This window comes from Narcine bancroftii, chromosome 10 (genome assembly GCF_036971445.1).
Source record: "Narcine bancroftii isolate sNarBan1 chromosome 10, sNarBan1.hap1, whole genome shotgun sequence".
In the NCBI taxonomy this organism is placed as follows: domain Eukaryota; kingdom Metazoa; phylum Chordata; class Chondrichthyes; order Torpediniformes; family Narcinidae; genus Narcine; species Narcine bancroftii.
The window spans coordinates 26,880,686-26,904,088 of record NC_091478.1 but is presented as its reverse complement, the minus strand read 5'-3'; the positions used below and the strand labels follow the sequence as shown (position 1 = coordinate 26,904,088).

Below are 23,403 nucleotides of genomic sequence, written 5' to 3'. Positions count from 1 at the left end.
AGCATCGTCCTCCTACCAGAGCGCACCTCCCTCAGCCTCTCCCTATCAGGAGCACATCTCTCTCAGCATCGTCCTCCTACCAGAGCGCACCTCCCTCAGCCTCTCCCTATCAGGAGCACATCTCTCTCAGCATCGTCCTCCTACCAGAGCGCACCTCCCTCAGCCTCTCCCTATCAGGAGCACATCTCTCTCAGCATCGTCCTCCTACCAGAGTGCACCTCCCTCAGCCTCTCCCTATCAGAGCGCATCTCTCAGCCTCTTCCTCCTACCAGAGTGCATCTCCCTCAGCCTCACCCTCCTACCAGAGCGAATCTCCCTCAGCCTCTCCTTCCTATGAGTGAATCTCCTTCCTACCAGAGTGCACCTCCCTCAGCCTCTCCCTATCAGAGCACATCTCTCAGCCTCTTCCTCCTACCAGAGCGCACCTCCCTCAGCCTCTCCCTATCAGGAGCACATCTCTCTCAGCATCGTCCTCCTACCAGAGCGCACCTCCCTCAGCCTCTCCCTATCAGGAGCACATCTCTCTCAGCATCGTCCTCCTACCAGAGTGCACCTCCCTCAGCCTCTCCCTATCAGAGCGCATCTCTCAGCCTCTTCCTCCTACCAGAGTGCATCTCCCTCAGCCTCACCCTTCTACCAGAGCGAATCTCCCTCAGCCTCTCCTTCCTATGAGTGAATCTCCTTCCTACCAGAGTGCACCTCCTTCAGCCTCTCCCTATCAGTGCGCATCTCTCAGCCTCTTCCTCCTACCAGAGCGCACCTCCCTCAGCCTCTCCCTATCAGGAGCACATCTCCCTCAGCCTCACCCTCCTACCAGAGTGCACCTCCCTCAGCCTCTCCCTATCAGAGCGCATCTCTCAGCCTCTTCCACCTACCAGAGCGCATCTCCCTCAGTCTCTCCCTATCAGGAGCACATCTCTCTCAGCATCGTCCTCCTACCAGAGCGCACCTCCCTCAGTCCCTCCCTATCAGGAGCACATCTCTCTCAGCATCGTCCTCCTACCAGAGTGCTCCTCCCTCAGCCTCTCCCTATCAGAGCGCATCTCTCAGCCTCTTCCTCCTACCAGAGTGCATCTCCCTCAGCCTCACCCTCCTACCAGAGCGAATCTCCCTCAGCCTCTCCTTCCTATGAGTGAATCTCCTTCCTACCAGAGTGCACCTCCCTCAGCCTCTCCCTATCAGAGCGCATCTCTCAGCCTCGTCCTCCTACCAGAGCGCACCTCCCTCAGCCTCTCCCTATCAGGAGCACATCTCTCTCAGCATCGTCCTCCTACCAGAGCGCATCTCTGCACATCCTTCACCCAGTGCGGGGCTCCCAGGTCACTCTGTTGCCACTGATTTGTGCCCCGCCAAAGCCACCTGATCCCTGGATTGGTTAACCGCCCTGGATTGACCGCGAGAGAACGTCACTCCATTTGGAGATGCTTGAGCCCGCTCCCTCAGATGTCCCCCGTCACAGAAAGCAGGAGCCTTCTCTCCGGCCAGTAACCGTCCTGGCCAACATCAGGATCAGACCACTGGTCATGGGATCCTGCTCTGTTGAGGCTAACAGGGACAGGGTGAAGGTCCAGCAGATGACCACAGCTTGAGTGGTGGTCCAGTTCCAACCAAAGAGCAGTCCTTCTCGACGGGAGCTCACATCCCACCGTGGTAAGCGAGAGACCCCAATACAAGCCCTTCAATCAACCCAGATACAGTTGGCGAAGCAGTTAGCGCAATGCTGTTACAGCGCCAGCAACTGGGGTTCAAATCCCATGTAAGGAGTTTGTACGTTCTCCCCATGTCTGCATGGGTTTTCCCAGATTCCTCCCACCCTTCAAAATATATGGGGTTGTAGGTTAATCAGGTGTAAATGGGCAGCACGGGCTCGTGGGCCAGAATGACCTGTTACCGTGCTGTATGTCTAAATTTAAATAAATTAAAGCTTAAAAAAAAAATTAAATTAGAGGCAACAGGGGGTAACCTCAGGAGTGGTGAGCCTGTTGAGGGAGACCAAACACCCTTGTCAAAGGTAACCACCGTTTCAGGCCTAAGCCCTTCTATGAGGAACATAGAGATCTAAAGCACAGGCCTTTTGGCCCACATGCAGTGCTGACCTAATAACCTACCCTAGAATTTCCCTGCTGCATTAGTCTCTTTAAAAGATCCTATTGTACCTGCCTCCACCACCGCTGCCAGCGGCGCATTCCATGTGCCCACCACTTGCTGTGTGAAGAACTTGCCTCTTTTGTCCCCCTCCGAACTTAGTCCCAAGCACCTTAAAACTACGCCCCCTCGTGTCAATCATATCAGCCCTAGGGAAAAGCCTCTGGCCGTCCACATGATCGATGCTTCTCGTCATCTGGTATGCCTTTGTCAGGTCACCCCTCATCCTCTGTCACTCCAAGACCAAGTTCACTCAACCTATCCTCATAAGGCACACTCTCCAATCTAGGCAACGTCCCTGTAAATCTCCACTGCAGCCTCTCTACAGTATCCACATCCTGCAGTGAGCTAATCACAATTTGAGTCAATATTCCAAGTGGGGTTGGCAAAGGGCCTAATTTCAAAGCATTAGTGACCCTTTACTCCCTATGGATGCTGAGTGGCCTACTGAGTATCTCCAGCACATTTGTGTCCTGCACTTGCTCCCAGCATCTGCAGACTCTCCTGTTTAACGCCCTCATCCTTGCTTTCAAAGCCACCGTTGCCTCTCTCCCCCAAAGAACTCTGTGACCCATGCCCTTGCACCCATCCCACCCTCTTGACCACCCCAATTTCCCTCACAGCCATCAGCATTTCTTCAACTATGAGGCCCACCCTGATCAGAATCCCCTTCCCTGAACATTGCATCTTCTCCATTCTAATGACCCCACCTAACCCCTCCCTCACTGCCCCCCGCCCCCCACCCCCCTCGTGTTTGGTCACCTCAGAGATTGTTCCCACTCCCAACTAAGCCCCATGCAAGTTCCCACCACACAAAAGGCATGTCCCAGTCGCAGGCCGGTTACTGCAGGTCCAAAGTCCCTCTCTGGGATGTCAAAATGCGACAGTGGAGGAGGACACCAAGACCCCCGTCCCCTCATTCTCCCCAGCCCTCCTCCCCCCTCCCCCCAAACCTCATGCCGCACAAAGGGAAAAAAATACTGCAAGTCTCATGAATGTTGGAGTTGGAACTAGTCAACTGTTCTCTCAAAGTAGAAAAACAGGAACTCGGCAGAGCTGAATTCTCGTAGCCTCCCGCAAGGTCCACCGTCACTGCCCGCTGCAGCTACTGCTGCTGCTACTCCCACTGCTGCTACATCGGTCCTCGTAGATGGCAATCTCGATCTTGGAGCAGGGTCAAGGAAAGTGGGGGAAATGGGGGATCTAGGAAGAGAGGGCAGCGTGCTGGGTTTGGTGAGGAGATACAGAGAGGGCAGTGCCCGCGGAGTGGGGGGGAATACAGTGAGGGCAGGACCCAGAGGGGGGGGGTTACAGAGAGGTCAGTGCCTGGGGGTTTGGGATGTAAAGAGATGGCAGGGCCCAGTCGGGGGATACTGAGAGGGCAGGGACTGGAGGGGTGGGGATGGGGGAATACAGAGATGGTAGGGCCCAGAGTGGGGGAGATACAGAGGGCAGGGCCTGCAGAAAGGGTAATACAGAGAGGGCAGGGCCCAGGGTGTGGGGGGGATATAGAGAGGTCAGTGCCTGCAGAGGCAGTGCCCGTGGGTGAGATACAATGCCCAGGGTGTGGGGGGGGGGGTGGATACAGAGAGGGGAGTTCCCAGGGTGGGGGTAAACAAGGCACAATGACATGTTATTAATGTAAATGGGTGCTGTGAGGATCAGCACAGATTCAATGGGCCAAAGTGCCTGTTTAGTACATAAATCTCCAGCACAGTACAGGTCCTTCAGCCCAGTGTTGTGCTAACTTAATATTCTCTACCAACTGCTTAGAATTTCCCTACTGCATATTTCCCTCCACTTTTTTCAGTTCCATGTATCTAATGGTCTCTTAAAATATCCCATTGTCCCTCCCTCCATCACTGTTACTGGCAGCGCATCCCATGCACCCACCACTCTCTGTGTAAAGAACAAATCTCTTACAGCCCCCTGTACTTACTCCCATGCACCTTAAGACTATACCCCCTCATGTTAACCATTTCAGTCCCTGGGAAAAGCCTCTGCCATCCACATGATCAATGCTTTTCATTATCTTATACACCTCTATCAGGTCACCCCTCATCCTCTGTCACTCCAAGTTCACTCAACCTAACCTCATAACACATGCTCGCCAATCTAGGCAACATCCTTGTAAATCTTCTCCGGACTCTAATGCATCCACATCTTTTCTGGAGTAAGGTCACCAGAACTGAACACAATATTCCAGTGGGGTCTAGGCAAGGTGTTGTATAGCTGAAATGTTACTTCATGGCTTTTGAATTCGACCCCACGGTTAATGAAGCCCAATGTATCATACGGCTTCTTAATCAACACTAGCCACCAGTGCAGCAGCTTTGAGTGCCCTATGGACGTGGACCCAAAGATCTCTCAGTTCATTCACACTGCTCAGAGACCTCCCATTAACATTGTATTCTGCTTTCAAATTTGACCGACTAAAATTCATACTTTTCTGGGCTAAACTCCATCTGCCACTTCTAGGCCCAGCTCTGCATCCTATCAATGCTCTTCTGTAACCTTTGGCAACCCTCCAGACTACCCACAATACCCTGTTTCCATGCAGTGTGGCTCTGATCATCTACAGAAGATGAGGTTCATCAAGGATACAACACGCAGCCCACGCTCGATGGGGTCTGTGATCAACAATCCTCGAGGAGCATAGATTTTCTCGTTCTGTTCTTGAATATATTTAGAAATCTTCTTTAGAACCTGCAAAAAGGGGGGAACAGCAAAGCAGTGAAGTTATCAGCAAGGGGCTGGGAGATCAGACCTGCACAGCTGTCTAACCCCGACCACAGGTTTGTCACACTGCGACACACCAGGATGCAGGGCTGGACAGCAAAGTGAACCTATGGTTAGTGTAATGGCCAGCACGACGCCGTAACTGCGCCAGCGACCGGGGTTTGAATCCAGCATTGTCCGTGAGGAGTTTGTATATTCTCCCCATGTCTGTGTGGGTTTCCTCCGCGTGCTCCAGTTTCCTCCCATGTTCTAAAGTTTTACAGGGTTGCTAGGGAGAAGCTGAATTAACCCCGTAGGTTTTGAAGGGTAAGAAGAAACCCGAACATTTGGAGGAAACCCACGTAGACATGGGGGTAAACACACAAACTCCTTACAGTCAGCAGCAGATTTGAACATGGGCTGCCACCGCTGTAACAGTGTTGCGCTAACCGTGTCACCCAAACTGTTCTGCCAGAGGGCGGCCTTTTGTTCATTTCAAATCCGGTGCTCTTTGTAACTTTGGAAGCAGCTTGCGAACTAATAAAATTTAATTGTTCTACATCTCAATCAGTTTATTAACACGTACCGATATAGTTTTAGAACATTCTAGGGCATATACTTGGAAGGTGAGGGACAATGTCGTCCACTACTTCTAGTTATTGATGGGACGTTCTAGTTTGTATTCCACACAATGAGGATTCAGAGCACCTCAAGCTTAAGTCTACGATGATGGTGTCTGGATCACACTGGTTACACCAGCTCCCACTGCTTTTTTGTCACATGCCTCATGGCTGGACAGAGAACTATTTTCACCAGTCACTGGCAGGACTGCATCCAGATGCCCTGGGAGTATCAGACAGCAGGAATTAGCCCCGTTTCACCACTGCTCCTTTCTGAGCTCTGCACGAAGCTGAGCCTGCCGTACCTTCTCATAGCGGGTCTCCATACACATAAAGATGACATAGGCAGTGACACAAGCCAGACACCCTTCAAAGTATGACGTCCCTCCAATTTTCTCTGCTTCAGCGTAGTAACTGTTTAATCTCTTTACTGTCTCTTCAAAGTAGTGTCTTTCCACCTGGAATAGAGAGACAGCTTGTCACCACAGAGTGCTGAACTAGTCCCAACATCTCCCCTCTCTCCTCCACGCAGGGCCACAGTCGTTCCCCCCCCCCACTTCCAGGTGAGGCTGAGCTTCACCTCGTCCGACCTGATCTGCAGTTTTGTGCAGCCTCCTCTGCGTTGGTGAGACCAAACACAAGTTGGGCAACTGCTTATGGGTCCACCTGTCTGGGTCTGGGCTCGAACGTCCCAGTATCCAGCCGTTTCCACAAGACCATAAGATATAGGGAGCTGAAGTAGACTATTCAGCCCATCAACTCTGCCTCACCATTCCATCATGAGCTGATCCATTCCCCCACTCAGCCCCACTCCCTGGCCTTCTCCCCATAACCTTTGATACCCTGACTATTCAAATACATATAAATCTTTGCCTTAAATACACTCAATGATCTGGTCACAGCCACCAATGGCAGCAAATTAGAGGTTCATCATTCTCTGGCTAAAGAAATTTCTGTTTTAAATGGGTGCCCTTCAATCCTAAAGTTGTGCCCTCATGTCCTAGACTCCCCTACACTGGGAAACAACTTTGCTATATCTACTCTGTTCAGGCCTTTCAACATTTGAGATGTTTCTATGAGGTCTCCCCTCATTCTTCTGAACTCCAAGGAGTACATTCCAAGAGCCAGCAAACATTCCTCATGTTAATCCCTTCATTCCAGGAGTCATTCTTGTGAATCTTCTCTGAACCCTCTCCAATGCCAGCAAATATTTTCTTAAATAAGGAGGCCAAAACTGTACCTCGTACTCCAAGTGAGGCCTCGCCAGTGCTTTATAAAGTTTCAATTCCCTTCGCTGACATGTCTGTTCTCAGCCTTGTCCACTGTCATGACCCCCCAACATCTATGCTCGGTGCTCGGTACTCCAAATGATGAAGAACAACCACCCTATCTACTGGTGATGCCACTTTAAAAGCACGATGTACCTGCACTCCACAATCCCGTTGCTCTGTACCTACCCTACATTTCTGTTGCATTTATCCAGGCAAACAGAGAGTGTTCCATCGTCCCCGTCCCCACCCGTCTTGGACCTTGTCAAAAGAATTTGGGATGTCAAGGATTGAGTCACACTCTGTGGAATCCCCTTCCTCTGACCTGCTCTGGTAAACACAGTGGTTGAAGTGCGTCCAGGTTAGTTGCTTCCCTCCCCTTTCCCCTCCCAACTACCTGCCTGACTTTACTCAACATTATGCAGTTGGTGAACAACAACATGGTAGGGACAATGCCGGCATCAACTGGGTCACTGGGATGGTGCAAGGCAACAGACCTGGTGGAGGATGCACTGCTCCTGCAAGGTGTGGGAGGAGATTCTCCCTCACCCTTCCAAGACCCTGAGGTGAAACATGCAGGGTCACCTCGCTGGTCTCTCCAGATCCCTAAGGCTTGGAGTTTCCTTTCATCACCTGATTAAGAAGGTGTGAACAAAGGGATGAGGTAGGCAGGAAATCGGGAGACAAGGTAACTGTACAAAAAAGTGAAAGGCCCTTGGCCCAATTCCCCTATGCTCACCATGTTGTCTACCCCCTTTCTCCCATTTGCCCACATTCGGCCCAAATCTCCCTAAACCCTTCCTGTACATGTGCCTTCAAAATGCCTTTTGAGTGTTACAATTATCCCTGTCTCTGCCGCTTTCACACACACCCTCCACTCTCTGTGTTAAGAAAGTGCCTCTCGATCCCTTTCAAATCTTTCCCCCTCTCACCATAAATCTACGCCCTCTAATTTTGAATTCCGCTACCCCAGGAAAAAGATGATGACTATTGACCTCATCTGTGCCCCCAAGGTTCCCCCTCTGTCTCCTACAATCCAGGGAGAAAAGACTCAGCCTATCCAGCCTCCCCTTACAACTCAAGCCCTCCATAAGACCACAAGATATAGGAGCATAAATAGGCTATTCAGCCCATCGAGAATGCTCCACCATTCAATCATGAGTTGATCTATTTTCCCACTCCCCAGTCTTCTCCCTATAACCTTTGATGCCCTGGCTAATCAGGAACTGCCTCAACTGAGGCAGCACGGTTAGTGTAATGGTTAGCACAATGCTGTTACAGCACGAGCAAACCAGGACCAGGGTTCAAATCCAGCGCTGGCTGTAAGGAGTTTGTACGTTCTCCCCGTGTCTGCGTAGGCTTTCCCTGGGGGCTCCAGTTTCCTCCCATCCTCCAAAAAGTACCAGGGCTGTAGGTTAATTGGACGGCATGGATACATGGGCTGGAAGGGTCTGTGACCGAGCTGTACGGCTAAAATTTTTAATTCAGTAAGACTGAAGAAGGTACAAAGTTTCATATGTTTTGATCACGTTCTCCTCTTTCCATCTACTGGGAAAGTATTTTTCGCACCTTGTCTTTAGTTCTTAATATTAATTTGTCTCCTAATCCTTTCTAGCCTTCTTTGGAATAAGTACGCTGACTGGCCTGAAGTTGTCTGGGTCACAATCTCATGTAGTTGCCTTTGTTTCTCTTATTGCTAGAAGAGTTATATAGGTGAGATGGAAAGATGCTGTCCCTCCTACTCATATCCAGTCTGATGTGATGGCACATCTGACTGGAAAACATTAGATGTTCTACCACTTGAAATAAATTTTAATTTTTTGTTTATAGGGTCCTTCATTATTTTCATAATTTATAAGGCTACTCAGATCCCGTTTTAGTGATTTGGCTGTTCCTTTTTTTAAACAGTACAGGTAGTCCTTGAATTCCAACCTATGCGAGTTACGTCAACATACGACCAACATTTTTTTAAAAATCTTTATGAAAACTACAAGTACATATTTTGTATTAAAAGTACTATATACAGTGTTCCCTGCTCCCAGCAGCAGCCCAAAGCCCAAGCTTCCCTTTCCCTGTGATAGCCCAAGGTCCCCGCTCCCCCTGCAGCCCGAGATTCCCATTCCCTGCTGGCAGCCCGAGGTCCCCATTCCCCCCCTGCAGCCAGAGGTCCCAGTCCCCCCTGCAGCCAGAGGTCCCAGTCCCCCCTGCAGCCAGAGGTCCCAGTCCCCCCTGCAGCCAGAGGTCCCAGTCCCCCCTGCAGCCAGAGGTCCCCGTTCCCCCCAGAAGCCTGAGATTTGCAAGGTTGCACGGTGGAGCGAATCCGACTTACAACCAAACCCAAGTTATAACCAAACCTTCTGTCCCCATTATGGTTGTAAGTCAGGGACTTCCTGATGTGGAGCATGTATGTTCAACCAACAACTTCATAAGGATGGGGTTAGATAATTAGTAAAAAATTTTTCTGCATTTTGGTTATGTATCAGGTTATTTGTAATTATATCTACCAACATAGTTACTTTGTTGGATATTTATTATTATTATTACCACCTATGTATCATTTACTGCTAAAACTCAATAAAAATATTAAGAGAGAAAAAATTAAATTTAAATTTTAAATTAAAATAAAAAATCCCAGTCCAGGAACATGCTGGTGAATCCTTCCTACGTCCTTTCCAGCTCAATGTCATCTTTCCTGCAGCTGGGTGATGAGAGAGACACAGGATCATTTGTATTCCTGCCCAATGGTTCAGCACGATTGCAGGCCAAATGGCCTCCTCCTGCTTCCAGTGAAGGAAAACAATCATCTTCCATACCCGACTTTCGAGCTCCGGAGGGAACTTGGATTGAAACTGGCAGAGGATTCCTTCTGTGTAGTCTCGCTGGATGAAGACCTTCGTCGCCAGCGAGGCGCTTGGTCGTAACTCCTGCAGACCGTGGACCTAGGAGAGGATGAGACATCAGCATAGGTCCAACAGGGAGAATACTCGACTGGCCAGGCAGCGTTAGAGGAGCAGAGATAGTGCTTCGGGTCATAAGATGAGAGGGCAGGGAGGGTGGGGGAGGAGCATGGGGATGAGAGGGCAGAAGGAGAACAGGGTAAGAAGATGGATGACAGGGGAGGGAGTGGGAGAGCGGGAGGGGGGAGGGATTGGGAGGGAGAGGATGGTGGCAAATAGAGACACTGGAAATCTGAAATTAAACAAAAAACAGGAAATGCTGAAGGATTCTGGCCTGAAACATCAGCCAAACTTTTCCTCCCTTTGATGCAGCTTGAACCACTGAGTTCCTCACTAGGTTGTTTGGTGCTGAGTTCAGGACCCAAATGGGGAGAACAAGACATGCAGCAAACCCTACCCTAGTCAACATAGACACTGACCGACAGCGCTGCTTCTGGTGTGGACCCAGGAGAGCGGGGAGCAGACTCACAGTGCTGCCCCACAGGGTCCTATCGCCTGGTCCTAATGCTGATGGCTCCATACAGGCTTTAAATGGCCTGTATATTTTTTTTTAATCCTGTGTGCCCAAGATAGTGGCACCTAAGCTCAGCAGCAGACCACGAGGGTTACATGTACTTTGAGAAGGAAAAGCACAGGAGACCACCCTACAGGGGGGTGACCACGGAAGTGGACCAGCGAGGGGATCAACGGCTGAGAGACCTACACAGGCTGCTGGTGACGTGGTCTAGGGTCCCACATGGGATTTGAGCTGCTAGACACTGGCCCATGGGAACCAGGTATCGGAACCAGGATTCGAGAGGCCGCTGAGCGCAAGAAGGGCTCCTGAAGGCTTCCTGATCGTGTCGGAGGTTTGGATCTGGAGTTCGGGTTGCCGATGGATTGAATAGGAGTCTGGGCAGTTGCAGAAGCTGGAGGCGAATCCATAGACACTTAGTAACTCTGAAGGGACTCTCTTTTGCTTCCATTTATCTGACTGTAAGGGGTGCCGGGCAATGCTCATGATGACTCTGTCTGCCTTACGGCAGGTAAGTTTTGCAATCTCTCAAAGACACCCAGATGGCGCTCCCTGTATCTGATCCTCAGACCAGTTGTTAAGTTTCTCTGTGGGATCCTACTAGGTGCATTCAGGCTGCCCGCTTCCCATGTTACCCAGTGAACACACTTCATCGGGCTGTTGTCGGCTCTCAGGTACATTGTGTGAAATGCAGGTCCATCCCTAAACAACTCCCTCAATCTCTACTCCATGCCGAGCAACAAGCCATTCTACAAAACAAATTCCTCCGTAAGAAGATCTTATTTTCTCAGAGGAGCTGGTAATTATTGTCCAATCTCGGAACACCTTGCATAGAAGGCAGTAAGAATCAACTCAATGGAGATCTGGAAGCTTATTGGCCAGATTGGGAAAAGCACTGAATTACTGTCTCTAAACCCACTGAATGGTTCATGGTGCTGACTGACATGGCTCCTCCAGATGGCGCACCGACCAGCGCGGCTCCTCCAGACGGCGCACTGACCGGCACTGCTCCTCCAGACATCACACCGACCGGCGCGGCTCCTCCAGACATCACACCGATCAGCACGGCTCCTCCAGATGTCACACCAACCAGCGTGGCTCCTCCAGATGTTGTTATAACCAACGTGATGTTGCACTGACCAGTGGAAGACCACTACTTCCTGCTGCAGCTCATTCCACGCACCTACCCTCTGTGTAAAGAAGGTGCCCCTCAGGTCCCTTTTTTAATCTCCCTGGTCTTACCTTAAATGCAGCCTGATTTAAATATGTGGCTCCAATTCAGACGATAAAAGGAAAATTAGCTGGTTTTTAAACCACAACCCAGTAACTGCATGCTCTCTAATAATCATTAGATTTTTTAAACATCCAGATTCAAGTTAGACCACAAGCTGCCCATCAAGTTCAGTCTGCCATTCCATCAGGGGCTGATCCTTTTCCCCCACTCAGCTCCACTCCCTGGCCTTCTCCCCATTACCTGACTCGTCAGACACCTTTTTCAATTTAAACATTTTTTTAGACGTACAGCACAGTAACAGGCCATTTTGCCCCACGAGTCCGTGCCGCCCAATTACAGCCAATTAACCTACAAAGCCCGTACGTTTTTGGAGGGTGGGAGGAAACTGAAGCCCCCTGGGAAACCCCACGCTGACAGCGTGGGAGGCGAACCCCAGTCACTGGCGCTGTAACAGTCTTGCACTAACCGCTACACTAACTGTACTGCCACCTCTCTTTTGCTTCCCTTTGACTGCAAGAGGTACCCAGTCATTTCTGCATCACGGCAGACGAAAGCAAATTACACCTGTTTTATTACAAGACAATAAAGGAATCTTGAACCTCTGCCTTAAATGTAGAGAATGTTCTGGTACAGTCCTTGAGGGATCAGTGCAACTTTTACCCTGGTACCCTCGTTGTTCAGAAACTAAACATGAAAGTCTGCAGACACCGTGAATTAAGTGAAAACCCAATGCTGGAGAAACTCAGCAGGTCAAGCAGTGTCCTTTATGAAGCAAAGATAAAGATACTTAACCAATGTTTCAGGCTTGAGCCCTTCATCAAGGAATGGACAATGATCCATTCGTTTGGATGCTTGCCCACATTTTGTCCACAGATTTGGGCGCCCAGGCCTGAAGCGTTGGTTGCTACATAAAGTTCACTGTCTCTCCAGCATTGTGTTTTTTTTACTTTTACCCTGGTTGATCTACAGTGCCAGCTCTTCATGGTGCTCCCAACAAGGCAAACCACAGGAACCACCCAACGACGATGCAAGAAATTATTCAGAATCAACTCTTCACAGCAACTAAATTTAAAAAAAAACAGATTTCACCAAAATTCCGTGGAGTAAAACGGCGCCCTTTGCTGCTGACCCGCCGGATCTTTAAATAAAATCATTAATTCCAACATTTCCATTGCTCACATGCTCCCCTTTGCAGAGTACAAAGGTTCTTCAGACCACAGATCAGAATGAATCACTGAGATCCATTGCCATTCATCAAATTGCACCCATCCCTTTATAACATGGCTTGTCAATCATGTACTTTCTATTATTATCGCAGCCTTTGAAGTTCCTTGCGCTAGAAAATGTGGAGAGGTGCTACACATGGGTGAAAATAAATGATTTCAGCAAGATTTAAAGAGCAATTACAAGAGTGCACTGCAGGTTGCCAGTGCAGGCCGCATTTGAGATGTGGCCTGATCCAGGGGGATTGCCTTGTTATCAGATCTCTACCACCAACGAAGCATTAAATCTGGAGGTCACTTCTGCATGCAAAGAGCGAGATGAGTATTTTTACAACTGCATAATGAATTCCTTCTACCGGCTGCAGGAACCAGGGAGCTTACATTAAAAGGAGCCACTTGTTCACGCCACCTTACCTCGGCCATTCTCCGCACCGGGATCAGCCCCGCAGCCTCTCCGGTGATTGACAGGCGAGGGCTCAGGGCCGCACGGTTCCCGGGGTGCCGGCAGCCGCACCTGCGCCGCCCAGGCGCTGCGGTGGGCGGGGCCCGGCAGTGATGGGCAGGCGCAGGTGCGGCGCCGGCGCAGCGAAGGGACGGGGCGCGTGCGCAGAGCCCTGGAAAGGGAGCTGCGGTGAAGTTGGATCCAGAAGAGACTGGATCTGGGTCCTCGGAGCAAAACACGCAGACACACAACCAGACATAACACACATGCAGGCAAAGAGTGCACATGCAGGACAAGTATTCACAGAGACAAATAAATAAATAGATGTTGCTTTGTCCATATGAGAGGTTCAGATATTTAGTGTGAGCGTCTGTGGGAAGTTCCTCAGCCTGGAGATGCTGGCTCTGATACTCCTGTATTCAGGATGCAGTGCTGCTGGTGCTCACCAGTGCGCCACTCCGGCACCTCAGGGGGCAGCTCCGGCACCTCCTTGTCACCAATTTTTGGCACCCCTGCGTGTATCGCTGAAAGAAGCTATGTGAGGGGCGGAAGGGGTCCTCAATGATTTTGCATGCCCTCTTCAGACAGCGATCCCGGTCAATCACGTCAATGGAGGGGGAGGGAGACTCCAGTGATCCTCTCTGCCACCCTTATGGTCCTGTGGATTTACCTCTGATCCAATTCTCTGCAGCTGGCCAGGACGCTCTCGACAGAGCTCCTGTAGAAGGTTGGCATAATGGTGGCTGTTGGCCTTGCCCACTTCAGTCTCCTCAGGAAGTACGGTCGCTGTTGCGCCTCCCTGACAAGTGAGGAGATGTTGAGTGTCCGGAATAGGTTACTAGTTAAGTGAGCTCCAAGGAACTAGGTGCTCTCCATTCTCTCTACTACAGAGTTCACTCAGTGTGTGTGAGGGGCAGTCGCGGGGTATGCCCACACACTCACATCCCGCCTCTGGCATGGAGCTGCAAGACGCACCAACCCAACCTGCCACACCACCTGCACCTGGCACCAGCAGCCAGCAGCCCAGCAGGAGGCAAGTCTGGCCTGGGGGAGCAGCAGGAATTCATCAGCTGCCAACAATAAAGACCCCTATCTGAACTGAGGGGGAGAGCGCTTGGCGAGATAGGGTGTTGTCTATGCCAACATGTGAAGACAGACTCTGGTGGACTGAGCAGATGAGTCCAATGGAAGGTCCAACGGTGAAGAAGATGGTCTCTGCAAGTGTCATGGAATGCGAAGAGCACAGGACACAGAAAGTGTCCTCTCATACAGAAGTTAACAGCAAAATAGCAAAGGCACATTCTGCTTTTGGAAGGCTACGTTCCACTGTATGGGAACGTCATGGAATCAGTCCAACAACAAAACTGAAGGTCTACAGAGCCATGGTTCTCACCACCCTCCTGAATGCGAAACATGGACTGTGTATCGAAGGCTCAACCATTTTCCATGTGAAACATGGACTGTGTATCGAAGGCTCAACCATTTTCACATGACTTGATTTTGCAGGATATTGGGCATCAAATAGCAAGACCAAGTAGTTCTCTCTAGAGCAAGCTACCACCGGTCCACACACTGCTGATGAGAGCACAGACCCAATGGGCAGGCCATGCCATTCCTATGCCAAGAAGCTCCTTTTTGGGGAACTCTCTGCTGGTAGACGCTCACATGGAGGGCAGAAGAAATGTTACAAAGGCGCACTAAAGGCCTCCCAGAAGTCGCTTGACATAGTCACGACCACCTGGGAAACGCTGGCACAAACCACCCTACCTGACACACAGGCTGTCAAGTTTACGAAGAGAGGTGCACTGGTGAAGCACAACATAAGCACGAGGTGCCCAAGCCAAGAGCCATCTGCACAACAACTGCTGGGCCTGCACATGTCTGCCCAACATGTGTCAGGACATTACGTGCCCATTCATCTTTGTTCACACCGCCTCCAATTTTAAAGTGACTAATGGAGTTGAGGTCTTCATTGATAACGATGAACGAACTACAGAGTTGATGATGTGTAGAGGAGGGTGGTCATTCCTGGTCCTCCTAAAGTCCAGGGTCATCCCCTTCATCTTGTCCCCGTTGAGACTCAGGTTGTTAGTCTCGCACCATTTCATGAGCTTTCCCACCTCTTCTCTGTAGTGCGACTCATCATTGTTGCCGATGAGGCCAACGACTGTTGTGTCATCTGCAGACTTGATGACACTGTTGGAGCTGGACACTCAACACAGTCACTCAAGGATGTGTGTCAGTCCCCTGCCACACTGCCACATACCTTGACAAAGGGTTCAAGCCCATCATTATATATATCTACTGACACTGTGAGACCTGCTGAGTTCCCCCAGCATTTCTGAGTTTCATTACACTGCCACCCTGCCTCCACACCCACCACAATACCGCCAACTAGCATTCCCTCTCCATTTTCATACCACAGTGATAGGCTGGATATAAAATATCACCAGAGTACAGGAAAGAGGCTGAAAGTGTAACGGGATGGGGCCAAGGTAACACCTCTCTCTCTCAATAATACGAGGGAGATGATCATTGACTTCAGGAGAAGGGGCAGAGTCCACACCCCTATCTACATTAATGGCACTGAAGTGGAAAAAGAAGGTCAAACCTTAGAACAATACAGCACAGAAACAGGCCTTTGGCCCTTCTAGTCTGTGCCAAACTATTTTTCTGCCCAGTCCCATTGACTTGCACCCAGTCCATATCCCTCTAGACCTCTCTCAACCAAGAATCTGTCCAAATTTTTTTTATTTTAAAATTGAACCTGCATCTACCAATTCAGCTGGTGGCTTGTCCCACACTCCCACCACTCTCTCCATGAAGAAATTCCCTTAATGTTCCCTTTAAATTTCCCCCATTTCACCTTTAACTCATGTCCTCTGGTTTATATTCCACCTAACCTCAGTGGATAAATCCTGCTTCCATTTACACTATCCATACCCACCATAATTTTGTACACCTCAATCAAATATCCCCTCATTCTTCTAAGCTCCAGGGAATAAAGCCAAACCTGTTTAATTTTTCCCTGTAACTCAATTGCTCAAGTCCCAGAAATGAAAATCACGCACCTACAAGTTTAGAGATATTTTCTTTCACGCAGCCATCAGGCTCCTGAATGAACCCTCTCGCGCTGCCCTTGCTTGGGGCTAATTGATCTCCCTTTTCATTGTAATCCCACACTCTGTAAATTGTGCTCTTTACACAGCTGTATGAATGTTAGAGAGAACCCATTGGTCTGCTTGCAGAAGAATCTTTCTCACTGCACTGGGTATTTTGTGACAATGTCCTCTCTCAAGTAAGGAGACCAGAATTGCACATAATATCCGCCAGAGCTAGTCTCAATGACCCACATGCCTCTGAACCTTACATTTTGAGATAGTCTAAGCCACTTCCTGAAACCTATAGAAGCTCTATCAAAACTTCCTGGCCGGCTGCAACACAGTGTGGTACAGTTGCAGCAGAGAAATGGATCGGAGGTCAATCCACAGGACTATAAGAGTGGCAGAGTGGATCACTGGAGCCTCCTTCCCCCAGATTGATGTGATCTACTGGCAATGTTGTCTCTGCAAATTCTCTGAGGACCCCTTCCACCCCACATACAGCATCTTATAGCTGCTCCTATCAGGAAAGAGATACAGGAATATCAGAGACTGCACCACCAGGCCGAGGAACAGCTCTTTCCCAAGGGCAGTAAGAATGTTGATCGACTGAATGAACTGCTCAGAGTAACTCTCCGAGACCCTCATATTCACAAAGCAATAGTTATTTATTTGTATATATAAATACTTGTTCTGCATATCTATTTTTTATCTGTCTGTGTGTTATGTCTGGTTGTGTGTCTGCGTGTTTTGCACTGAGGACCAGAGAACGCTGTTTCATCAGGTTGTACGTGTCCAATCAAGTGACAATTAATGTAACTTTGAAAATGCACTGCTCCAAACCATTAGCTCCACCACCCCACTCCTTCATATCTCTCCTTTACCTCCTCCTGTATTTACATTCCCCTCCACTCTCTTCCCCCACCCCCTCCCAGTGCTCTTTCCTTTTACCTGTCTCTCCACCTTCTGTCCAGTACCTTTGCCCTCTCCGGAGTCTCTCCATAGACATAATATCAACCTCTTTTACTTGAAAGGGCCCCAACCACAAACACTAACTGACCATTTCTAACTCCCCCGCACCCCACCCAACCACCAGTCCTGCTGAGTTCCTCCAGCAGCTCATTGTTGGCTCAAGATTGCAGCATCCGAGGTGAATGTTTCCCCAGCAGCTCCACTGTTCACTCACATCAGAGTGCTTTCAATCTCCACAGGGTGTCAGTAAAACACCAGATTCTCCCGACAAGCTGGTAGCCTTGAGATGAATAGAGTCTCTGAAAATCATTGAGAACGTTTCCTGAGGGAGTAGATTTCAGATTTATTGTCAGAGTACATACATGACATCACGTGCAACCCTGAGATTCCTTTACCCATGGGCAAGGCAGAATGACCACTTATTGGTAGTGCCAACATACACATGTAATCAGCCTGCTCCGTCATTCAATGAGAGCATAGCTGATCTGGCCATGGACTCAGCTCCTCTTACTCTCCATTCCCCTGAATTCACCCTACTATGCACGTTGAAGTTCTTCTAAATGTGAAATATTACTGCAGTGGTTTTCAAACTTTTTCTTTTCACTCATGTGCCACCTGAAGTAATCCTTGTGCCACTGGTGCTCTGTGATTAGTAAGGGATTACTTATGTGAGCAGAAAGAAAAAGTTTGAAAACCACTGTATAATTGATTCTGCTGGAAATGCTCTCCCTAATTGTCCCTGAACTGGGAGGCATTGGCTAGTCAACCCCTAATGTTGGCTCTGCAGTCACATACAGGCCAAATGGGGAAGGACCACAGATTTCCCCCTCCCAGGGGTCTCACTACTCATAGAGTACTACACGCAGGAACAGGCCTTAGGGCCACCTGCCTGTGCAGTGCATCCAATGTTTTAATGCTCACCATGAATGAGCTGGATTTCTTTTACAGATACTATTTCTTGACATGTAATAAAAGAGAAAGGTAATATTACACAAAATTGCCTGTCGTCTGCCATAAGGCATAGACACCATGAGCACTGTCCAGTCTCCCTTCTAGCCAGAGAAAGAGAAGCAAAAGAGAGTCCCTTCAGGGTCACTGAGTGTCCGTGGATTCGCCTCCAGCTCCCACAGCCTCTGCAGCCGCAGAGACTCCCATTTGATCTATCGGCAACCCAAGCTCCAGATCCAAACCTTCAACACGAAGCCTTTAGTGCCTGAGGCCCCTCAGGAGCCCTTCTTGCCCTCAGCACCCTCTCAAATCTCCAGCCATCCACAGCCTGGTAGGAGTCCTTTCACCTTAAGTTGCCAGCTGCCCACAACCTGCGTGGGTCCTTCAGTCGCAGATCTGGTTCACTGCCATGGCTACTGTCCTGTAGGGTTGTCTTCTTTGCTTCTCCTTCTCAATAGGAGTGGTGTTCTCCCCATTACTGGTGCCCTGCGCTGGTCCGCTGCCCTCTGCAACTCCCTGACACCACTGCAGAACACAGGCAGCACCATCTTGGGCCCAGACCCCGTGGTCACAGGATTTTAAAATAAAACACCATTGGCTCCTTTACCAGGCTACTTAAAGCCTGTATTGAGCCAATGGCAGTCAGACAGGACCCCGAGAGAACCCGGTGCCTCTGCTCCCCACTCTCTGTGGGTCCGCACCGGCAGCTGCGCCACCATTACAGCAGCTCCGGCAGCGCTGCCATTTTTTCCCAGATTTATTCAATGACTTGAATTTAAGCCCAGCTTCCTTTGTTGCACATTCAAAACATGCAGTGCGTGGTCCTTGAACCATTACATCACGATCGATTCCGAAACTCCACCACATTTTTCAGCTTGATATCACCCCTTCCTACATGTCTCGCTGAAAGTTCCCGACCCGAAATGGACTGACGATTTCTCTCCACACTGCCCGACTCCTAAAGTCCCTCCATCTTCCCTTTCTTCACTGCATCCCCCTCAAGTCCAGAGATAAGGGGCTCCCACATTCTCTGAACTGTTGCCAATTCTTTGCTCTTTCAATTCGGTGACCTTCTCCTTAATGAACCAATTGTTAAATTTCAGCCTGGGTAAAGGTTTCACCAAGATCTCCGCAGCTGAACAGAGGCATACGTGTGACAAGGATCCAAGAATGACTCTATTGAGCAGACACCAGGACGAGTATGTGACATCTCCAATTTGCTTAAAACCAACATACACTTTTGACATTTTCACAGAGCTCCCGGCCACTGACGCATGACTTGTCTCACACAACGTCTCATTGTCTGTTGGGTTCTGTGTTCAGTTAACAGGGCAAACATTCATTGGCTGAGGCTGGAAACTTGCAGCCAAGGATCATTTTCTGAGTTAACACACCTCCTGGTGCCAAGATGTTGACACCGAAGTCTGGTCGTCCATCAGTGACCAGGTATTTTAATCTTACTCTGATAATCCTTATCCCTTCTGCTGATTCCCACATACACATTCCTGTGAAGATAGTTTGGTTCAACATCCCTGAGTGCCAAGAGTGGACCTGCATGATTATTATGGGGGGAGCTCCTATTGGGACCTCCTCTACATTGGAAAGACTGGGTGGAGTCTGGGAGATCGCTTTGTTGAGCTCCTCAGTTCGGTCCACAATAGCCTGGAACGCCCAGTGGCCAACCATTTCAATTCCCCTGCTGACATGTCTATCCATGGTCTCGTACACTGCCAGACTGAGATCACCTGCAAATTGGAGGAACAACACCACATCTTCCATCTGGGCAGTCTCTAACTGGATAGCATTAACATTGATAGTTTCTGTTAGCCTTCACCCCCACAGCCCTCAGCCCCCCACCCCCATGTCACCTTTCATCTAGTGTGCTCTCTTTCTCTCTTTTCCCTATTGTCCTTATCTCCTTTACCCCAGCTCTGCACCTTTGGTTTGTTGGTCTGTACTCCTCCCCCTGCTATCTCTTTCATTCAGGCCCCTGCTTTTATCTCACACCTTGTAGAAGGGCTCAGGCCCAAAATGTCAGTTATGCATCTTTACCTCCTATAGACGCTGCGAGACCTGCTGAGTTCCTCCAGCATTTCTGTGTTTTTACTGCAATCACAGTGTCTGCAGACTTTTATGCATCACTCCATTATACGTGGAGAATCTTCTCCTCAATTCCCACTGGATTGACTTTTATCTGATCTTCTTCAACACCTCAGTGCTGATCAAGAAGCTTCAAACCCTGGGCCTCTGCAGCCTCCTCTGCAACTGGATCCTTGATTTCTTCATCGGAAGACTACAGTCAGTATGAATTGGAAACAATGTCTCCTCCTTACTGATCATCAACACAGGCACATCCCAAGGATGCGTGCTTAGCCCATTGCTCTACTCACTGTACAGGCATGACTGTGTGGCCAAGCACAATTCCAATGCTATCTAAAAATGTGCTGATGACACCACAGTTGTTGGTAGAATCTCAAACGGCAATGAGGAAGCACACAGGAGGGAGATAGATCAGCTCGTTGAATGGTGTCACACCAGTAACTTTGCACTCGGTGTTAGCAAAACCAAGAGATAATTGTGGACTCTGAGAGGAAGTCAGGAGAACACAATCCAGTCCTCACTGAGGGTTCAGTCCTGGAGATGGTCAAGAACTCCAAATTTCTGGGTGTCCACATCTCTGAGAATCTATCCTGGACCCTCCATATCAATGCAATCACGAAGAAGACTCACCAGCATCTGACTAGACCCAGCTTTCCAACCAGAAAGCATTAACATAGACTTCTCCAGTTTCAGTTAAACCCCTTCCCTATCTCCCTCTTTCTTCCCCATCCTTCTGCGTCCTTTCCTCCAGCTCTCTGTCCCTTCCCTCTCCACTCATAGAGCTACACCCTTCCCCATCTCTTCTCAGCTGTTTTTTTCTTGTGCCCACCTACCCAGATCCACCTCTTGCTTGTGTGCCTGTCCCCTTCCCCCATCTCTCTCCATACTATTCAGGTGCATGCCTGCTTTTTTCTCATACCTTGACGAAGAGCTCTGGCTCAAAACACTGGTTATGTACCTTTGTTACGAGAAGAATGCTGCGTGACCTGCTGACTTTCTCCAGCATTTTTTGTGTCTTGAATGACAACCACAGCGTCTGGAGAATTTCTTGTGCATCTATTATACCCAAGCTGATCATCCGCGTTGGAGAGTCAGAACAGACAGATACAACTGTGAATAACATGCTCCAACATCATTGATGATTGAGAGTGAACCAATCAGTCAGTTTTCAGCTGGCCTGGATTTGTCCTGTTGCTCATGAAGTGGTTGCATCACCGCCTGCCCCCTCCCCCCCCCCCCCCCTCCACCCAGAGATGAGCACAGAAGGATGGAGATGGTTTGGAGAAGGTGCAGAGGAGATTTACCTTGATGTTCCCTGGATTGGATGGGTGGAACAGGTAGCATAGCAATCAACGCAATCCTATTACCATGCCAGTGACCAGGGTTCGAATCCTGACCCATCCTGTAAGGACTTCACACGTTCTCCCCATCTCTGTATGGGTTTTCCCAGGGTGCTCCAGTTTCCTCCCACCGTTATTTGAGGTATTTGTGAAGCACTGCCTTATGGGCCAGAAGGGCCTGTTACCATGCTCTATGTCTACATTTTTAATAATTAAACAAATTTCTTATTGAGCAAGGCTGGCAGAGCCTCTCCAAAGAGAAATGCATCAAAGGATGAGAGGGGACATAATAGAGGTATATAACATTATGAGGGGCTTGGATAGGGTGGACAGCCCACACCTTTTTCCTGGGGCAACAGAAGAAAATACCAGAAGACTCTGTTTAAGGTGAGTGGAGGAAATTTTGGGCAGAGGTCAGAGATAATTTTTTGGAATTCATTGCCTGGGGTGGTGGTACAATGGGGACATTCAAAAGACTCTAAGACAGGAACATGGATGTCTGAAAAGTAGAGGGTTATGGGTGTGAGGGAGGGAAGGGTTAGACTGACATGTAGGTTTATACAGGTCGGCACAACATCATGGGTCAAAGGGCCTGTGCTAGAATGTTCTATCTATCTGCGAGAGTAGTGGGCACTTGGTCATGAGACAGACTGCTCCTCTGACAGTGTAGAACCCCCTCAGTGCCTCAGCGGGAGTGAGAGGCAGCATGGAGACATAGAATCGCTCAGTGCAGAAGGAGGCCATTTGGCCCATTGAGACTGTGCCCACCAAAACGGAAGCCTCGGCTCCTTGCCTGCAGATCCGTTGGTCCAGATGGTGTCCTCGGCTCGACTGCGGAGGAAACACATCAGTCAGTTTACTTCAGAAGGTGGCTGGCTCTCATCCAATGATGTTCAGATTCCTCCCAATGAGATTGCTAATATTTACCCTCTCCACCAATAGCCCCCAACTCCCCCACCAACACAGCTGGTGTTATTTTTCTTTTCTTTTTTTCCTGCAGTCCAGGAGCCAGTTGGGAGATATTGAGAGAAAAAAAAGAGAGAGAAACCTTCTGGAAGGAATCCAAAGGCAAGCGGCTGGGAAATTTAATGAGCTTTCTTGTTGAAATGGCGATCCGTTTAATAAGATGCAGCTAGAAAATAACTCATCCGTGCGTGATGTATTCCGTTTTTCTCCAGATGCACCACTGAAAGCATCCTGTCAGGGTGCGTCACTGTGTGGGATGGGAACTGCTCCACTCAAGACCGCAAGAAACTGGAGCAGGTTGTGAACATGACTCAGACCATCACACCACATCCCCCACCCCCGCCCCCACCCCCTCCCCTCCATCGACTCCATCAATAATTCTACTACTTTGGAAAAGTAGCCAATATGTTAAAAGACTCATCCCACCCTCAGCCACACCTTCTTCGCCTCCCATTCCCCGCCAGGAAGAAGATACACGAGTGTGAGATCACTCCCCACTAGATCCACCAGATTCAAGGGCAGCTCCTTTCTCCGTTATCTGACTCCTGAATGAGCCCCACACTGGTTAATTTATGCTGCCCTTGGTCCATCCTGTCTGAATCCCTCTCTGAAGCGCTACCCTTATTTGTAATATTATGGGATATCTAACTGGACTGCTTGCAAAACAGGGAGAAAGTATCGGCATGGACTAGAAGGCTGAGATGGCCTGTTTCTGTGCTGTGATTGTTATATGGCTATATCACTGCATCTCAGTACATGTGACAATAAATTTGAACGTGAACTCTGTCATCAATAATACCCCCCCCACCCCCTCCCCCGCTATCATGTGATGTGCAATGTGCCTGGCATTTTTGT

General features: G+C 49.3%; 1 protein-coding gene across 1 annotated transcript; it reads right to left on the bottom strand.

Moving 5' to 3' along the window:
• Window positions 1–3,143: 3,143 nt before the first annotated feature.
• Window positions 3,144–13,201, bottom strand: LOC138743918 (golgin subfamily A member 7B-like). The gene is made up of 5 exons (XM_069899480.1): window positions 13,094–13,201; window positions 9,565–9,690; window positions 5,789–5,941; window positions 4,750–4,851; window positions 3,144–3,309 (listed from the first exon to the last, which is right to left on the bottom strand). The coding sequence occupies exons 1-5, from the start codon at window positions 13,100–13,102 to the stop codon at window positions 3,235–3,237; spliced, it is 465 nt and encodes a 154-aa protein (XP_069755581.1). The 5' UTR covers window positions 13,103–13,201; the 3' UTR covers window positions 3,144–3,234.
• Between the last annotated feature and the right edge of the window lie 10,202 nt (window positions 13,202–23,403).

Excerpts from the sequence above, each read along its gene's own strand:
- LOC138743918 (XM_069899480.1), bottom strand. Across the intron at positions 5,942-9,564 it reads CTCCGGAGCTCGAAAGTCGG|GTGGAAAGACACTACTTTGA; the intron begins GTATGGAAGATG and ends TCTCTATTCCAG. Across the intron at positions 4,852-5,788 it reads TGGAGACCCGCTATGAGAAG|GTTCTAAAGAAGATTTCTAA; the intron begins GTACGGCAGGCT and ends CCCTTTTTGCAG.